Genomic DNA, 14768 nt, shown 5'->3' on the forward strand with positions numbered 1-14768 from the left:
ACAAACAAAAATTTACCATAACTAATGAAAGACACTTTGCTTCCTTGAGAGATCGTCGTTGTTCTTCATATCTTATTCTTTTATCTTCCTCATACTTGATCCTTTCTTTCTCTTCACATTCTTTTTCTGGATCCTCAAAATTCTTTTTCATTTTTCCAGATGTTTTATATGATTTGACAGGTACCACAGTTATAAGTAGTGAATCATCTCCTTCCTATTTTATAAAATAGATAATTAGCATATTTCTTCTTAATCAAAATTGGGTTTCATGGGACTTTACCTCCATCATAGGTGAATTTCATTACATTGTCTTCAATGTTGTTATGAAGAACAATTTTTTTTACAGATTATTATTAATATCTCCTACTCTAAATTCTTTGTGCATTATGAGTTAATCTTACTGAAATCCATTGCTGACGAGGTTCAAGAAGCATTCCATTTCCTAGAAGATGGAGTTAATACAGCTGTTTAGACAACAAAACTGCAGTGACATTGCCTGAATTAAGCTATTTGTGCACTAATCCACAAAATGTGCATGTGAATGTACTCTACATCAATTTGATGGTGGATAGATTCAGTTTAAACAAAAAAAAGTTTCTTCATATGATTTTTCTCTCTATGCAACCTTTTAAATACTTAATGAAACCAGTATTTAGTGAGAAAAAACACAGTATTTCCAAGTGATTTATTAAACATTTATATATATTATAGATAAAACTCTCTGGTATTTGGTTGTATTAAAATATTTTTAAATTATTGTTTAATTCATTTTAATTATATAATCTATTGTTGCCTCTGACTTTTTTACAAACTAAGAAGAGTTATGAAATGAAACACATGGCCCTGAGATAAAATTGCTCTCAATTTTTGGGCTGGAGTTTTAAGCACACCATCAAATTGAAAGATTTTTAACTTATTCTGTTAGATAAAAGGGATGACTAAAATTTTTGTGGTTGTTGAACATTTCTTCTTGGTAACAGATACTGCACTCTATACTATTATATAAAAACCAAAACATAAACTCTCAGGAACTCTGAGGAAAGAAGACAAATGATGAAAATAAAATTGCCTTTTTATAAATGTTAGCGTTCAACGATCTCAGCTGTTAGTAACAGTTCAAAAAATACGTTGTCTTGGCAGAGTATCTCAAACTGAGACTAATAAGCCTTGTCTTTCTAACCTAACTATGAAAGCAAAACATACTTTTCTTTAAAAACACTAAGCTATAGTGTTTGAAAGTGCAAAAGTATGCTCTTGCTTTGCAAAACATACTTTTTTGTTATTTCTATATAATAAAAATAATAAAAGCCCTTTTAATTTTTTCTTATACTAAAAGATAATTTGTGAATCAGATAATTTTAGGTGAATGTTTCATTAAAGGAAATGTCTGTTTACCTCTGATGTTGATTCAGTTCCCGTATTGTTTATGTCCTCAATCTATTGAATGAGAATTTCATATCATTACATTACATCAGATTTCTACTTTTTGCTTTTAAACAACAACTGGAAAGTAATTTAGTTGTGACTTATAGTAAATTTTCAAATATATAATTTTTGAAATATGTTTATGTTGTTCCAAATTAGCCAAATATGTCCTTTATATTTATTGTTGCATATTGATATCAATATCAATATCAATATCCAGAAAACAACATATTAAGAAAACAATCAGGCTGGGTGAGGTGGCTCATGCCTGTAATCCCAGCACTTTGGGAAGCCGAGGTGGACAGATCACTTGAGCCCAGGAGTTCAAGACCAGCTTGGGCAACATGGCGAGATCCCTTCTCTACAAAAAGTACAAAAATTAGCTGGGCATGGTGGCACGCACCTGTGGTCCCAGCTACTCTGGGGGCTGAGGCAGGAGGATCACTTGAGCCCAGGAGGTTAAGGCTGCAGTGAGCCATGTTCATGCCACTGCACTCCAGTGTGGGTGACAGAGTGAGACCCTGTTTCAAGAAAAAAAAGAAAGAAAAACAGAAAAAATTAAGATAAAGCCTACCTTTGTAACCCAGAAACTGAATAACAGACCAAACTCTTATGACCAGGCTGTTGAGCTTACAAGCAGCAATTATTAATTTAATTAGCAATTTAAACCAAGACACATAGAAACACTTCTCCATTCTTTGCCACTGCCCCATCAAAGGAAAACCTATCCATTAGCAATCTAATACCTGTCATGATTATATTTTACAACATAAATACAGGGCAAAAATAAAACTGATACAATAACAATGCAGTGAAAGATATAGGCTAGTTTATTTATTTTTTTCAGATGGAGACTCGTGCTGTCACCCAGGCTGGAGTGTAGTGGCATAGTCTCAGGTCACTGCAACTTCTGCATGCTGGGTTCAAGCAATTCTCCCGCCTCAGCCTCCTGAGTAGCTGGGACTACAGGTGCGCACCATCACGCCTGGCTAATTTCTGAATTTTTAGTAGAGACGGGGTTTCACCATGTTGGCCAGGCTGGTCTCGAACTCCTGACCTCAAGTGATCTGCCTGCCTTGGCCTCCCAAAGTGCTGGGATTACAGGCATAAGCCACCGTGCCCAGCTGGGATAGAATAGTTTAGAAGGGAAAATAATTCTGATAGTCATGTGTTCTCTATATTTTGACGAGGTCTAAGTAGGAAAGCTCCTCATTTAAAAAGTGAGAGCTTGGCCAGGCACAATGGCTCACACCTATAATCCTAGCACTTTGAGAGGCTGAGGCGGGGGGATCACAAGGTCAAGAGATCGAGATCATCCTGCCCAACATGGTGAAACCCCGTCTCTACTAAAAATACAAAAATTAGCTGGGTGTGGTGGCACACACCTGTAGTCCCAGCTACTCGGGAGGCTGATGCAGAAGAATCGTGTGAACCTGGGAGGCGGAGGTTGCATTGAGCTGAGATCACACCACTGCACTCCAGCCTGACAGAGCAAGAGTCCCTCTCAAAAAAGAGAATGGTGTGAACCAGAGGTGAGTTGCAGTGAGCCGTTTTCTTGATCCAGCCTGGGGACAGGCCAGACCTGTCTCAAAAAAGAAAATAAAAAAGAGAGCTCAATTTACCCATTACTCATAAGAAATACTGTTAGTTTAACTTTAGAGGAAGACTAATGTACTGTTCTTAGCAAACATAATTGAGAGAAGATAGGTGATTTAAATAATGCAACGTTTAAGATCTCAGGAAAAGAAAACACAAGCAATGGGAAAATGGAACCATTAAAAAAGTAAGAATTCAGATTGTTTATTGTTTTAATTTGACTTTTAAAACCAATGAAAGAGTGGTTAAAGAGTTCATTAACTCCTCATGCAGTGTAAGGGAATTTTGTTGTACCCTGCTTCATACTAGGAACTAGGCTAAGTCCCTGTTCTCTCATCATCACACTTTTCTATATTTTCTCTCAAGAAAGAAATAATACATTTTATTAAGATACCTGGCCAGGCACGGTGGCTCATGCCTGTAAACCCAGCATTTTGGGAGGCTGAGGCAGGCTGACTGAGCCCAGGAGTTCAAGACCAACCTGGGCAACATGGCGAGACCCCGTCTCTACAAAAAAAAAAAAAATTAGCTGGATGTCGTGGTACACACCTGTAGTACCAGCTACTATGGAGGCTGAGGTGGGAGGATCACTTGAGCCCAGGAGGTGGAGGCTGCAGTGAGCCATGAGCGTGCCTGGAAGACAGAGCAAGACCCTGTCTCCAAAAAAAAAAAAAAAAAAAAAGGCACTCAATTTCTTGAAAAATAAATTATTCTGAGCAAAGTTTGTTAAAAATAAATATTTTATACTTTAATAGTTTATTTTCATAGTTTTATTAAGAATAATTTTGTGGCCGGGCGCGGTGGCTCACACCTGTAATCCCAGCACTTTGGCAGGCCGAGGCGGGCGGATCACGAGGTCAGGAGATCAAGACCACGGTGAAACCCCGTCTCTACTAAAAATACAAAAAATTAGCCAGGCGTGGTGGCGAGTGCCTGTAATCCCAGCTACAGGAGGCTGAGGCAGGAGAATGGCATGAACCCAGGAGACGCAGCTTGCAGTGAGTTGAGATCATGCCACTGCACTCCAGCCTGGGCGACAGAGCGAGACTCCGTCTCGAAAAAAAATAAGAATAATTTTGTATACTATAAAATATTTTGTTTAGAATAATTTGCTTTGGGCCAGGCACGGTGGCTCACGCCTGTAATCCCAGCACTTTGCGGGGCCGAGGTGGGCAGATCACGAAGTCAGGAGATGAGACCATCCTGGCTAACACAGTGAAACCCCCTCTCTACAAAAATTAGCCAGGCATGGTGGCAGGCACCTGTAGTCCCAGCTACTTAGGAGGCTGAGGCAGGAGAATGGTATGAACCCAGGAGGCAGAGCTTGCAGTGAGCTGAGATCGTGCCACTGCACTCCAGCCTGGGTGACAGAGTGATACTCCATCTCAAAAAAAAAAAAAAAGACTTCTCTTTTTAAAAGAATACTGACGACTCCTGTATAAATCATGTTACTCTCTCAATAAGATCCAGGAGGCTGGACATGGTGGTTCATGCCTGTATTCCCCCAACTTTGGGAGGCCGAGGTGGGAGGATCTCTTGAGCCCAGGATTTTGAGACAAGCCTGGGCAACAAAGTGAGACCCCATCTCTACAAAAAAAAATTTTTTTGGTAGATTTTTTTGTAGAGAGAGCAGGGTCTTGCTGTGTTGCCCAGGCTTGAGTACAGTGGCGCAATCTTGGCTCACTGCAACCTTCACCTCCCGAGCTGAGGTGATCATCCTCCCACTGCAGCCTCCCAAGTAGCTGGGACTGCAGACATGCGCCACCATGCTCAGCTATTTTTTTAAAATTTTCATAGTGACGGGTTTTTACTGTATTGCCCAGGCTGGCCTTGAGCTCGTGAGCTCAAGCAATTCACCTGCCTCGGTCTCCCAAAGTGCTGGGATTACAGGTGTGAGCCACCACACCGGCCAAAAAATTTTTTAAAAATTAGCCAAGCATGGTGGCATGCATCCATAGTCCCAGCTACTTAGGAGGCTGAGGTAGGAGGATTGCTTGAGCCCAGAAGGTTGAGGCTGCAATGAGCTGTGATTGCACCACTGCACTCCAGCCTGGGCAACAGAGCAAGACTCTGTCTTAAAAAAATAAAAAATAAAAAGATCCAGGAGATACGGTGAGAAGCCAGACATTGAGAATATAAAAAAGAGAAATACTAAATTTATTAACTCAACTTTCTTTTATTGCTGCTGCTACAACCTTCCCAAACCCAGGTTTTTTTTGTTTGTTTGTTTGTTTGTTTTGGTGCAGTGGCCTGATCATGAACCTCCTGGGTTCAAGCAATCCTCCCACTTTAGCCTCCCAAGTAGCTGGGACTATAGGCACCCACCACCACCTCCTGGCTAAGTTGTTTGTCTGTCTGTTTTTAAGAGCTGAGGTCTCACTATATTGTTACCCAGCCTGCTTCCCAGATCTTTATTAGCTTATGGTAAAATAATAAAATATGTCTGAAGATTTTTTTTTGCTTTCTTCTTTGCTCACTTTAAACCATTACCAAAACAAGAAAACGTTGGAGACTACTTTTTTTCCAACAAGCAAGGAAAAAGATAAATCTGTCTAAGTAGCCATGGTGTCAGTATATTCACAGAGACCAGATATTCAGAAGCTCAGGTATAGTGTTGACTTTCAGAAGACAATATTGAAGAGCCACTTCCTATTTCTTTTGCTTTATAAAAAATGAAACTCCTTTTGCTTCTTCCTAAATCAACTTTTCTTTTCAACATCTCCTTCTCTTCCCTCACCGGTAACTTCTCTTTTTTCTAAGCTGATGGACTTTAACTTTGCTCATCAGGGTATCCTCGAATATAAACAGATAATATCAAATCAAGTTTCTTCCCCAAATTGATTCTGACATCCACTATATCTACTATTAATCCCCGCACACCCCCCTACCATCTTTTTTTTTTTTTTTTTTTTTTTTTTTTAAGAGACAAGGTGTCTCTCTTGCTTGCTGGAAGTGCAGTGAAATTATCATAGCTCACTGCATCCTGAAACTTCTGGGCTCAAGCAATCCTCCTGCCTCAGCCTCGCAAAGTGCTGGGATTATGGGCATGAGTCACCATGTCCAGCTCTCATTTTTAATTCATTATAAGATCCTAGAATCTCCAAATCTTGTAGGTCATCAAGTCATTCAACTACCCCCTGACTCAGGAATCCTTTTTATGGCATTCTTGCATATGGATTTATACAAATAAATTTTACAAACAAACATTAAAACTCTTCTTGACTACCTATGCCATACTTTACTCCTTATATTCAAAGATACATTAAATTATATTAGAGTGGAGTGGAAAATGTACTTAATTAGATTTGAAAATTAAACTTTACATATTTACAAGATAAAATTACTAGACTGGGTGCGGTGGCTCATGCCTGTAATCATTTTGGGAGGCCGAGGTGGGCAGATCATCTGAGATCAGGAGTTCAAGACCAGCCTGGCCAACATGGTGAAACCCTGTCTCTACTAAAAATACAAAAAAATTAGCGGAGAGTGGTAGCACGTGCCTGTAGTCCTAGCTACTCGGGAGGCTGAAGCAGGATAATCACTTGAATCCGGGAGGCAGAGGTTGCAGTGAGCCGAGATTTTGCCACTGCACTCCAGCCTGGGTGACAGAGCGAGACTCCGTCTCAATTAAAAAAAAAAAAAATGAGACCAGTGCGGTGACTCACACTTGTAATCCCAGCACTTTGGGAGGCCAAGGCAGGTAGATCACCTGAGGTCAGGAATTCAAGACCAACCTGGCCAACATGGTGAAACCCTGTCTCCACTAAAAATACAAAAATTAGCCAGATGTGGTGGCGGGCACCTGTAATTCCTGCTACTCAGGAGGCTGAGACAGGAGAATCAGTTCAACCTGGGAGGTGGAGGTTGCAGTGAGCCAAGATTGCACCAAGCCAGGACTGCGCCATTGCACTCCAGCCTGGGCAACAAAAGAGAAACTCCATCTCAAAAAAAAAAAAAAAGTTGACTGCCCTGCTGGATTTCAGACTTGCATGGGCTGTGTAACCCCTTTGTTTTGGATGATTTCTCCCATTTGGAACTGCTGTATTTACCCAATACCTGTACCCCACTTTGCAAATCCAGGGTAAATACATTTCTTTAGTTTGCAAGTATAGCACATGCTTTGCTTTCATCGTCACTTTTCTTTTCAGAAAGGTAATGGAAACTGAAGGCAGCATAGCAAAAAGACTGAAAGCACTTAATGTATGGCTTTAAAAGACCAGCTGATATGGTTTGGCTCTGTGTCCCCACCCAAATCTCATCTTGAGTTGTACTCCCATAATTCCCACATATTGTGGGAGGGACCCAGTGGGAGATAATTTGAATCATGGGGATAGGAGTGGTTTCCCCCATCCTGTTTTCATGGTAGTAAATAAGTCTCGCGAGATCTGATGGTTTTATCAGAGGTTTCCGCTTTTGCATCTTCGTCATTTTCTCTTGCCACCACCATGTTAAGAAGTGCCTTTCACCTCCCGCCATGATTCTGAGGCCTCCTCAGCCAAGTGGAACTGTAAGTCCAATTAAACCTCTTTTCTTTCCCAGTCTTGTGTATGTCTTTATCAGCAGCATGAAAACAGACTAATATACCAGCATTTAAAAGTATTGTTATTAGAAGACCAGCATTTTGTTAGGTACTCATGGATAGTTTATATGTGAAATTGCCTTAATATCTTTGTAAAATTCTCTAACTTGTAAAGAAAAATAAAGAATGTAGATGGGGTGAGGAATGTGGATAGAGCGGTAAGATTGTATATGATGCAAATCATCTCACTATTCTACCTTAAAATAGGCATATTCTGCCCATGTTCTTCTAGGCATCTGATGTTAAATATTTTTCCTTCAGATCTTTTCAGGTTAGCTGCCTTTTTTTTTTTTTCCTTTGAGATGGGTCTTGCCCTGTCACCCAGGCTGGAGTCCAGTGGCATGATCTTGGCTCACTGCAACTTCCACCTTTCAGGCTCAAGCGAACCTCCTACCTCAGCCTTCTAAATAGCTGGGACTACAGGCACTTGCCACCATGCCCAGCTAATTTTTGCATTTTTTTTGTAGAGACGGGATTTTGCCATGTTGCCCGGGCTGATGTCGAAGCCATCCACCCAGCTTGGCCTCCCAAAGTGCTGAGATTACAGATGTAAGCCACCATTCCCAGACAGCTGCTTTTAAATAGGTTTATGTTATAGTAAAATGTTTTAATTATGCAACATACTGATTAGTTCTACTTTGCACAGTTAGTTTCAGAAACAAATACGAACTTCATCTTTAGTGATACCTGTTCAGCCCTTTTTGCTAATTCACGCTGTATTTTCCTCTTTTCTAACATATCCTGCTCAATTCTGCGTTTTCGTTCCTCCTCCGTTCTCTTCCTTTGTTCCTCTTGTCTTTGTTTCTCCATTTCAGCAAATCTACCCTTAACAGTTCCTAAAAAATATATGAAAAAAAGTTTGATACTTGGCTATGTTTCTATTTTGCAATTTAATTTACTATTTACCCCTCAAGCTTCTTACCTGTTAATTTTGGAACATAAGCCTTTTCTACTTTAGAAGATACATCTTCCTCATCATCAGAAGCAAGCATTTCTTTAATCTAGATGGTTAAATAAATTAATGTGAGCACATGTCCAAAAATTAGACTAAATCACATTATATGCAGAGTTTAAATTAGGTTACAAATACAGAAAAGTATTTTAGTTATAGTTAATATGAAATGTGGTTAATGTGAATAAATATAATTTAAATTAAATCAAAACAAATATTTTCACGAGAATAAAGTAAAATAAAATAACCTCCTGCTTTCTCCTGTTCCATTCTCTCTCTCTAATATATTGTTCTTTTCTTCTTTGCTTTTCGTCTCTAGATCTCCTTTGATTTCTTTCTTCCCTGGCTCTCTGCATGGCTTCAAACTTATCCTTTACATCACCCTTGCCAAGTTTTGGTACATAGGTTTTTAGGACAGGTTTAGATGAAGAAAGCAGAATCTTCATTAGAAGAAAATAAAGAAAAGAAAGTTAACGAAAAAGACAGGAAGAAATTAGGCAAAGATAGATAAGAATAAGCAATATAAAAAATATTTATTGAAACAGAAAATAGAAATGTGTTTGAACCCTTTATTTGACCATCACAACCTGATTAGATACTTTCTAAAACCTAACTATGAAAAATAACATTACAGAAAATATGAGAGTAGAAATTTCACTGTTAAATAGTAATGAAATCTCATTTTGTGGGTAGCATTCCACTGAAGCTGAAAGCCAGTAAAATATAAAAATCAAATTCTGAATTCCAATTAAAAACAACTGTATTTTATTGTCTAACTCCATTATTAAATATTCAGATTTGATATCACTTGCTAAAAAGGTACCCAAACTAATTTCAGTAAATTTGGTGAAGTTGAAAACAAAGCAAAAGTTTAGGCTTTAAAGTTTGAGCCTAATTCACATTTTACACCCTTCCTAGTTTCTGTATCCAATATAAGCAAAACCGAAGGCCAGTCCTTTAGTCCTTATTTGTGGCTGAGGTACACCATGGTCTGTGTGCACAAGCTGTGATTTATGTTGTTACTATTACTTCCCATCTATAACTTCCTTAGACCACATTAAAAATGTTTAAGAAGGCTGTATCATTCTATATGGGGGTTGGGGCTGTAAGAGGAATTCCATATGGCAACAGAGCTTCACAAAGAATGGGAATCTGGTAGAAGACTGAAGAAATGATTTTCTTCCACTCTAAAACCAGGAAAGCAAATTATTTTCACCACTTTGAAAATTAAGCTGATTTCTAAATGAAATTTCAGTAAATAAAATGTGTGCCTCAGAACACCAAACCCTTTTTCCTAGTGATAATGACAATTGCTTAATTAATCTGTGGCACATCCAACTTGTATTTTGTAATCTATTATGTGTCATTGGCCATTTAAGGGTTAACTTTATAATTCTGAGGTGTCAGCAACTGAGCTCTTCTTACAACAACTCTCAGTATCTACAGTCGAGAACCAGAAAAAAGCTAAAAATTAAAAAATATATATAAGGCACTAAAAAACTTCCTTACCTAAGAGGGAATTATGTTTTCTCCTATGAGTATAGGTCAAACTTTGTTTTAATACTAAAATAATAATTTCTAAGCGTTATCAAGAACAAAATATTTAAAATTCTACTCAGAATGCTAGCTATCACATCCACTTCACTATCATTCACAAATTTAGTACCCATGCTTTGTAGAATTTCCTAGAACCCAAATGAAAATACTAACCCAAGACCACCTGGTGAATTGTATCTCTTCTTGTTTTACATCTTGCCATTATGTTATTAATTATGAACTCCTAAATATGACCTTTCCACCAAATGATTGTCCTTTCAGCAATTCTACAGTCAACTCTACATTTCCCTCTTTTATTTTTATTTTTACTTTTGAGACTTACCTCAGCCTTTTGGGAAATATCATTCATGTTTGCTCTATGTGGTCTTGGGCTGATTATGAAGCTCTGTATATATTTGCACCTGAAAAAAATTTATATTGTATAATAAATTTTAATTTATTTGTAATATATTATGTATTTTTATAAATAGAAATAGCAGTTAATTGCCCCTCAAAAAATACTGACATAATTCAAGCAAGTAATAAATTGTGATAACCTTTAGCTCTTTTTCCCAAGATTCATGTTATAGAAAATATAAGGTGCATGATGGTAAAAGATCCCTGAAAGTTTTTGATCCAGAATAGCTTGATGAACATATTAAGTTCACTTGAAAAGAATGTGTATTCAGCAATTATTGAGTGTATTACTCTATAAATATTAACTAGCTGAAGGTAGTTGATCATGTTTTAGATCTGTATTTTTACTAATTTTTGGCTATTTCTATCAATCTTCAACTATGTAGTTTTTTGTTTGTTTGGTTTCGTTTTGGTTTTTTTTTTTGAGATGGAGTCTCACCCTGTCGCCCAGGCTGGAGTGCAGTGACACAATCTCAGCTCGCTGCAATCTCTGCCTCCCAGGTTTAAGCGATTCTCCTGCCTCAGCCTCCTGAATAGTTGGGATTACAGGCAGCATACCATCACGCCCGGCTAATTTTGTGAGTGTTTTTAGTACAGACGGGGTTGCCCCATGTTGGCCAGGATGGTCTTGAACTCCTGACCTTAAGTGATCCACCTGCCTTGGCCTCCCAAAGTGCTGGGATTACAGGTGTGAGCCACTGTGCCCAGCCTACCAGTAAGAAATTTCTTTCTTCTTACCTCGTTGTCTTAAACTTATCTTACATTAAAATAGTCACACCAACTTTCTTTTTTTTTTTTTTTTTTTGGGATGGAGTCTTGCTGTCACCCAGGCTGGAGGCTGGAGTGCAGTGGCGCCATCTTGGCTCACTGCAAGCTCTGCCTCCCAGGTTCACACCATTCTCCCGCCTCAGCCTCCCGAGTAGCTGGGACTACAGGCGTGTACCGCCACGCTCAGCTAATTTTTTGTATTTTTAGTAGAGACTGGGTTTCACCATTTTAGCCAGGATGGTCTCAATCTCCTGACCTCGTGATCCGCCTGCCTCGGCCTCCCAAAGTGCTGGGATTACAGGCGTGAGCCACCATGCCTGGCCACCAGCTTTCTTTTTATTTATTCATTTATTTTTTAGAGACAGCATCTCGCTGTGTCACCCAGGCTGAAGTACAGTGGCACAATGACAGTTCACTGTACCCTTGAGCTCCTGGGCTCAAGTGATCCTCCTTCCTCAGCCTCCCAAGTAGCTGGGACTACAGGCATGCACCACCATGATGAGCTCTTTTTTTTTTCTCCTCTATAGAGATGGGGTCTCACTGTGTTGCTTAGACTGGTTTTGAAACCCTGGGCTCAAGCAACTCTCCCACCTTGGCCTCCAGAAATGCTAGGATTGCATCTGTGAGCCACTGCATCTGGCCCCCAACTTTCTTAGGTTTACAGTTTGCATGGTATATAATTTTCTAGCTATTTACTTTCACTCTATCTATGTTTTTATATGTAAAGTATATGTCTTGGACACAGCCTATGATTGGACCTTGCTTTTTACAAAAATCAATTCTGATAAAATCTGGGTTTTCTTTTTTTTTTTTTTTTTTTTTTGAGACGTAGTTTCGCTCTTGTTACCCAGGCTGGAGTGCAGTGGCACGATCTCGGCTCACTGCAACCTCCGCCTTCCGGTTTCAAGCGATTCTCCTGCCTCAGCCTCCTGAGTAGCTGGGATTACAGGCTCCCACCACCACACCCAGCTAATTTTTGTATTTTTAGTAGAGATGGAGTTTCACCATGTTGGCTAGGCTGGTCTCGAACTCCTGACCTTGTGATCCACCCACCTAGGCCTCCCAGAGTGCTGGGATTACAGGCGTGAGCCACCGTGCCAGGCCTAAAATCTGTTTTTTTTAATTGCAGCATTTAGTTCATTAACATTTAATGTAATTATTAATATCAGTGAGTTTAGGCCTATTATTTAAATATTTATTTTAGGTTTGTTTTATCTTGTTTTGTTTTTTTCTTTTGGAATTTTCTAGTCAACTTTTTTTTTTTAATAGAGTTTATTTTAGGTTCACAGCAAAACTGAGTAGAAGATAGAGATTTCCTGTATATGTTCTGTCCCTGCACATGCTTAGTCACCCCCATTATCAACACTGGATAACCCCATTATTACCACCTATTGGAGTGGTACATTTGTTATAATTGATGAACCTATACTGACACATCATTATCACCCAGAGTCCAGAGTTGTACATTCTGTGGGTTTTGGGCAAATGTACAATGACATGTGTCCATGATTACAGTATTGTACAGAGCAGTTTCGCTGACCTAAAAGTTCTCTTTACTCCACTTACTTATGCTTTTCTCCCCCATAATTCCTGGTAACCATGATCTTTTTACTGTCTTCATAGTTTTGACTTTTCTAGAATGTCATACAGTTGGAACCACACAGTATGTAGCCTTTTCATATTGACTTTTTTCACATAGTTATGTGCATTTCAGTTTCCTCTATGTTTTTCATGGCTTGATAGCTCATTTCTTTTTAGCACTGAATAATATTCTATTACCTGCATGTACCACAGTTTATCCATTCCCCTACCAAATGACATCTTGGTTGTTTCCAAGTTTTGGTGTTTATGAATAAAGTTGACATAAATATCTGTATGCAGGTTCTTGTGGACATGATTACTGGATTATATGGTAAGAGCATGTTTAGTATTATAGGAAACCACCATGTAGCTTACCGTTTTGCATTCCCACCAGCAATGAATGAGAGTTCATATTGCTCCACAACCTCACCAGCATTTGATGTTGTCAGTGTTCTGAATTTTGGCCAGTCTAATAGATGTGGAGTGGTATTTCATTGTCATTTTTATTTGCATTTCCTTGAATATATATTAAATGAATAAATATTAAATTAGAATTATATTAAATAATATATTAAAGCACCTTTTCATATGTTTATTTGCCATCTGTATCTTCAGTGAGATGTCTCCTAAGATCTTTGTTTGGCCTATTTTTTTTTTTTTTTTGAGATGGAGTCTTGCACTGTCACCCAGGCTAGAGTGCAGTGGCGTGATCTTGGCTCACTGCAACCTCCTCCTCCCAGGTTCAAGCAATTCTCCTGTCTCAGCCTCCCGAGTAGCTGGGACTACAGGCGCCCGCCACCACGCCCGGCTAATTTTTGTATTTGTAGTAGAGATGGGGTTTTGCTATATTGGTCAGGCTGGTCTCAAACTCCTGACCTCAGGTGATCTGCCCACCTCGGCCTCCCAAAGTGCTGGGATTGCAGGCGTGAGCCACCGTGCCCAGCCCTTTGGTCCATTTTATAATTGGGTTGTTTGTATTCTTATTACAGAGTTGTAAGAGTTCTTTGTATATTTTGGATAACGGTCCTTTATCTGATACGTCTGTTGCAAATATTTTCTCCAAGTCTATGGCTTTTCTTTTAATTCTTTTCACAGTGTCTTTTGCAGAACAGAATTTTTTAATTTTAATGAAGTCCAGCTTATCAATTCTTCCTTTCACGAATTGTGACTTTGGTATCATAGCTAAAAAGTCAACTCCAAATCTGAGGTCATCTAGATTTCTGCCTATGTTTTCTTCAGGGAGTTTTATAGTTCTATGCTGTAAGTCTGTGATTCATTTTGAGTTAATTTTTGTGAAGAATGCAAGGTCTGTTTCTAGATTCAGTTTTTTGCAAGTGGATGTCCAGTTGTTCCAGCACCATTTGTTGAAAATAATCTTTTCTCTACTTTATTGCCTTTGGTCCTTTGTCAAAGATCAGTTGATTATACTTACATGGATCTATTTCTGGGCTCTCTATTTGGTTCCGTTGATCTTTTTGTTTATTATTTCACCAATACCGCACTGTATCAATTACTGTAGGTTTATAGTATGTCTTAAAGTTGAGTAGTGTTAGTCCTCCAGCTTTGTTCTTCTCCTTCAACACTGTGTTGGCTATTCCAAGTCTTTTCCCTTTTCATATAAACTTTAGAATCAGTTTGTAAATATCCACAAAATAATGTGCTGGGATTTTGATTGGGATTGCATTGAATCTGTAGATGGATCTAGGGAGAATTAATATCTTAATAACGTTAAGTCTTCTGATCCATGAACACAGTATGTCCCCCCATTATATACATATTCTGTAATTTCTCAGAAATGTTTTGTAGTTTTCAATGTGCAGATCTTCCACATCTTTTGTCAGTTATCCCTAAATAATTTCTTTTTTTTTTTTTTTTGAGACGGAGTCTTGCTTTATCACCCAGGCTGGAGTGCAG

The 14768-nt window shown here is 38.7% G+C and overlaps 1 protein-coding gene across 1 annotated transcript in view; it reads right to left on the reverse strand.

Annotated features, from left to right (window-relative positions):
- Positions 1-14768, reverse strand: part of NEXN (nexilin F-actin binding protein) — a 54829-nt gene that overhangs the window by 18686 nt on the left and 21375 nt on the right. The window contains exons 2-7 of the mRNA XM_032155521.2: positions 10432-10510; positions 8801-8992; positions 8523-8601; positions 8288-8436; positions 1396-1437; positions 17-214 (exon numbers count right to left, since the gene is read on the reverse strand). Coding sequence (XP_032011412.1) covers positions 17-214; positions 1396-1437; positions 8288-8436; positions 8523-8601; positions 8801-8992; positions 10432-10458 — 687 coding nt within the window. The 5' untranslated portion in view covers positions 10459-10510. The remainder of the gene's footprint in view (positions 1-16; positions 215-1395; positions 1438-8287; positions 8437-8522; positions 8602-8800; positions 8993-10431; positions 10511-14768) is intronic.

Source organism: Hylobates moloch, unplaced genomic scaffold (assembly GCF_009828535.3).
Source record: "Hylobates moloch isolate HMO894 unplaced genomic scaffold, HMol_V3 SCAFFOLD_5, whole genome shotgun sequence".
Taxonomy (NCBI): domain Eukaryota; kingdom Metazoa; phylum Chordata; class Mammalia; order Primates; family Hylobatidae; genus Hylobates; species Hylobates moloch.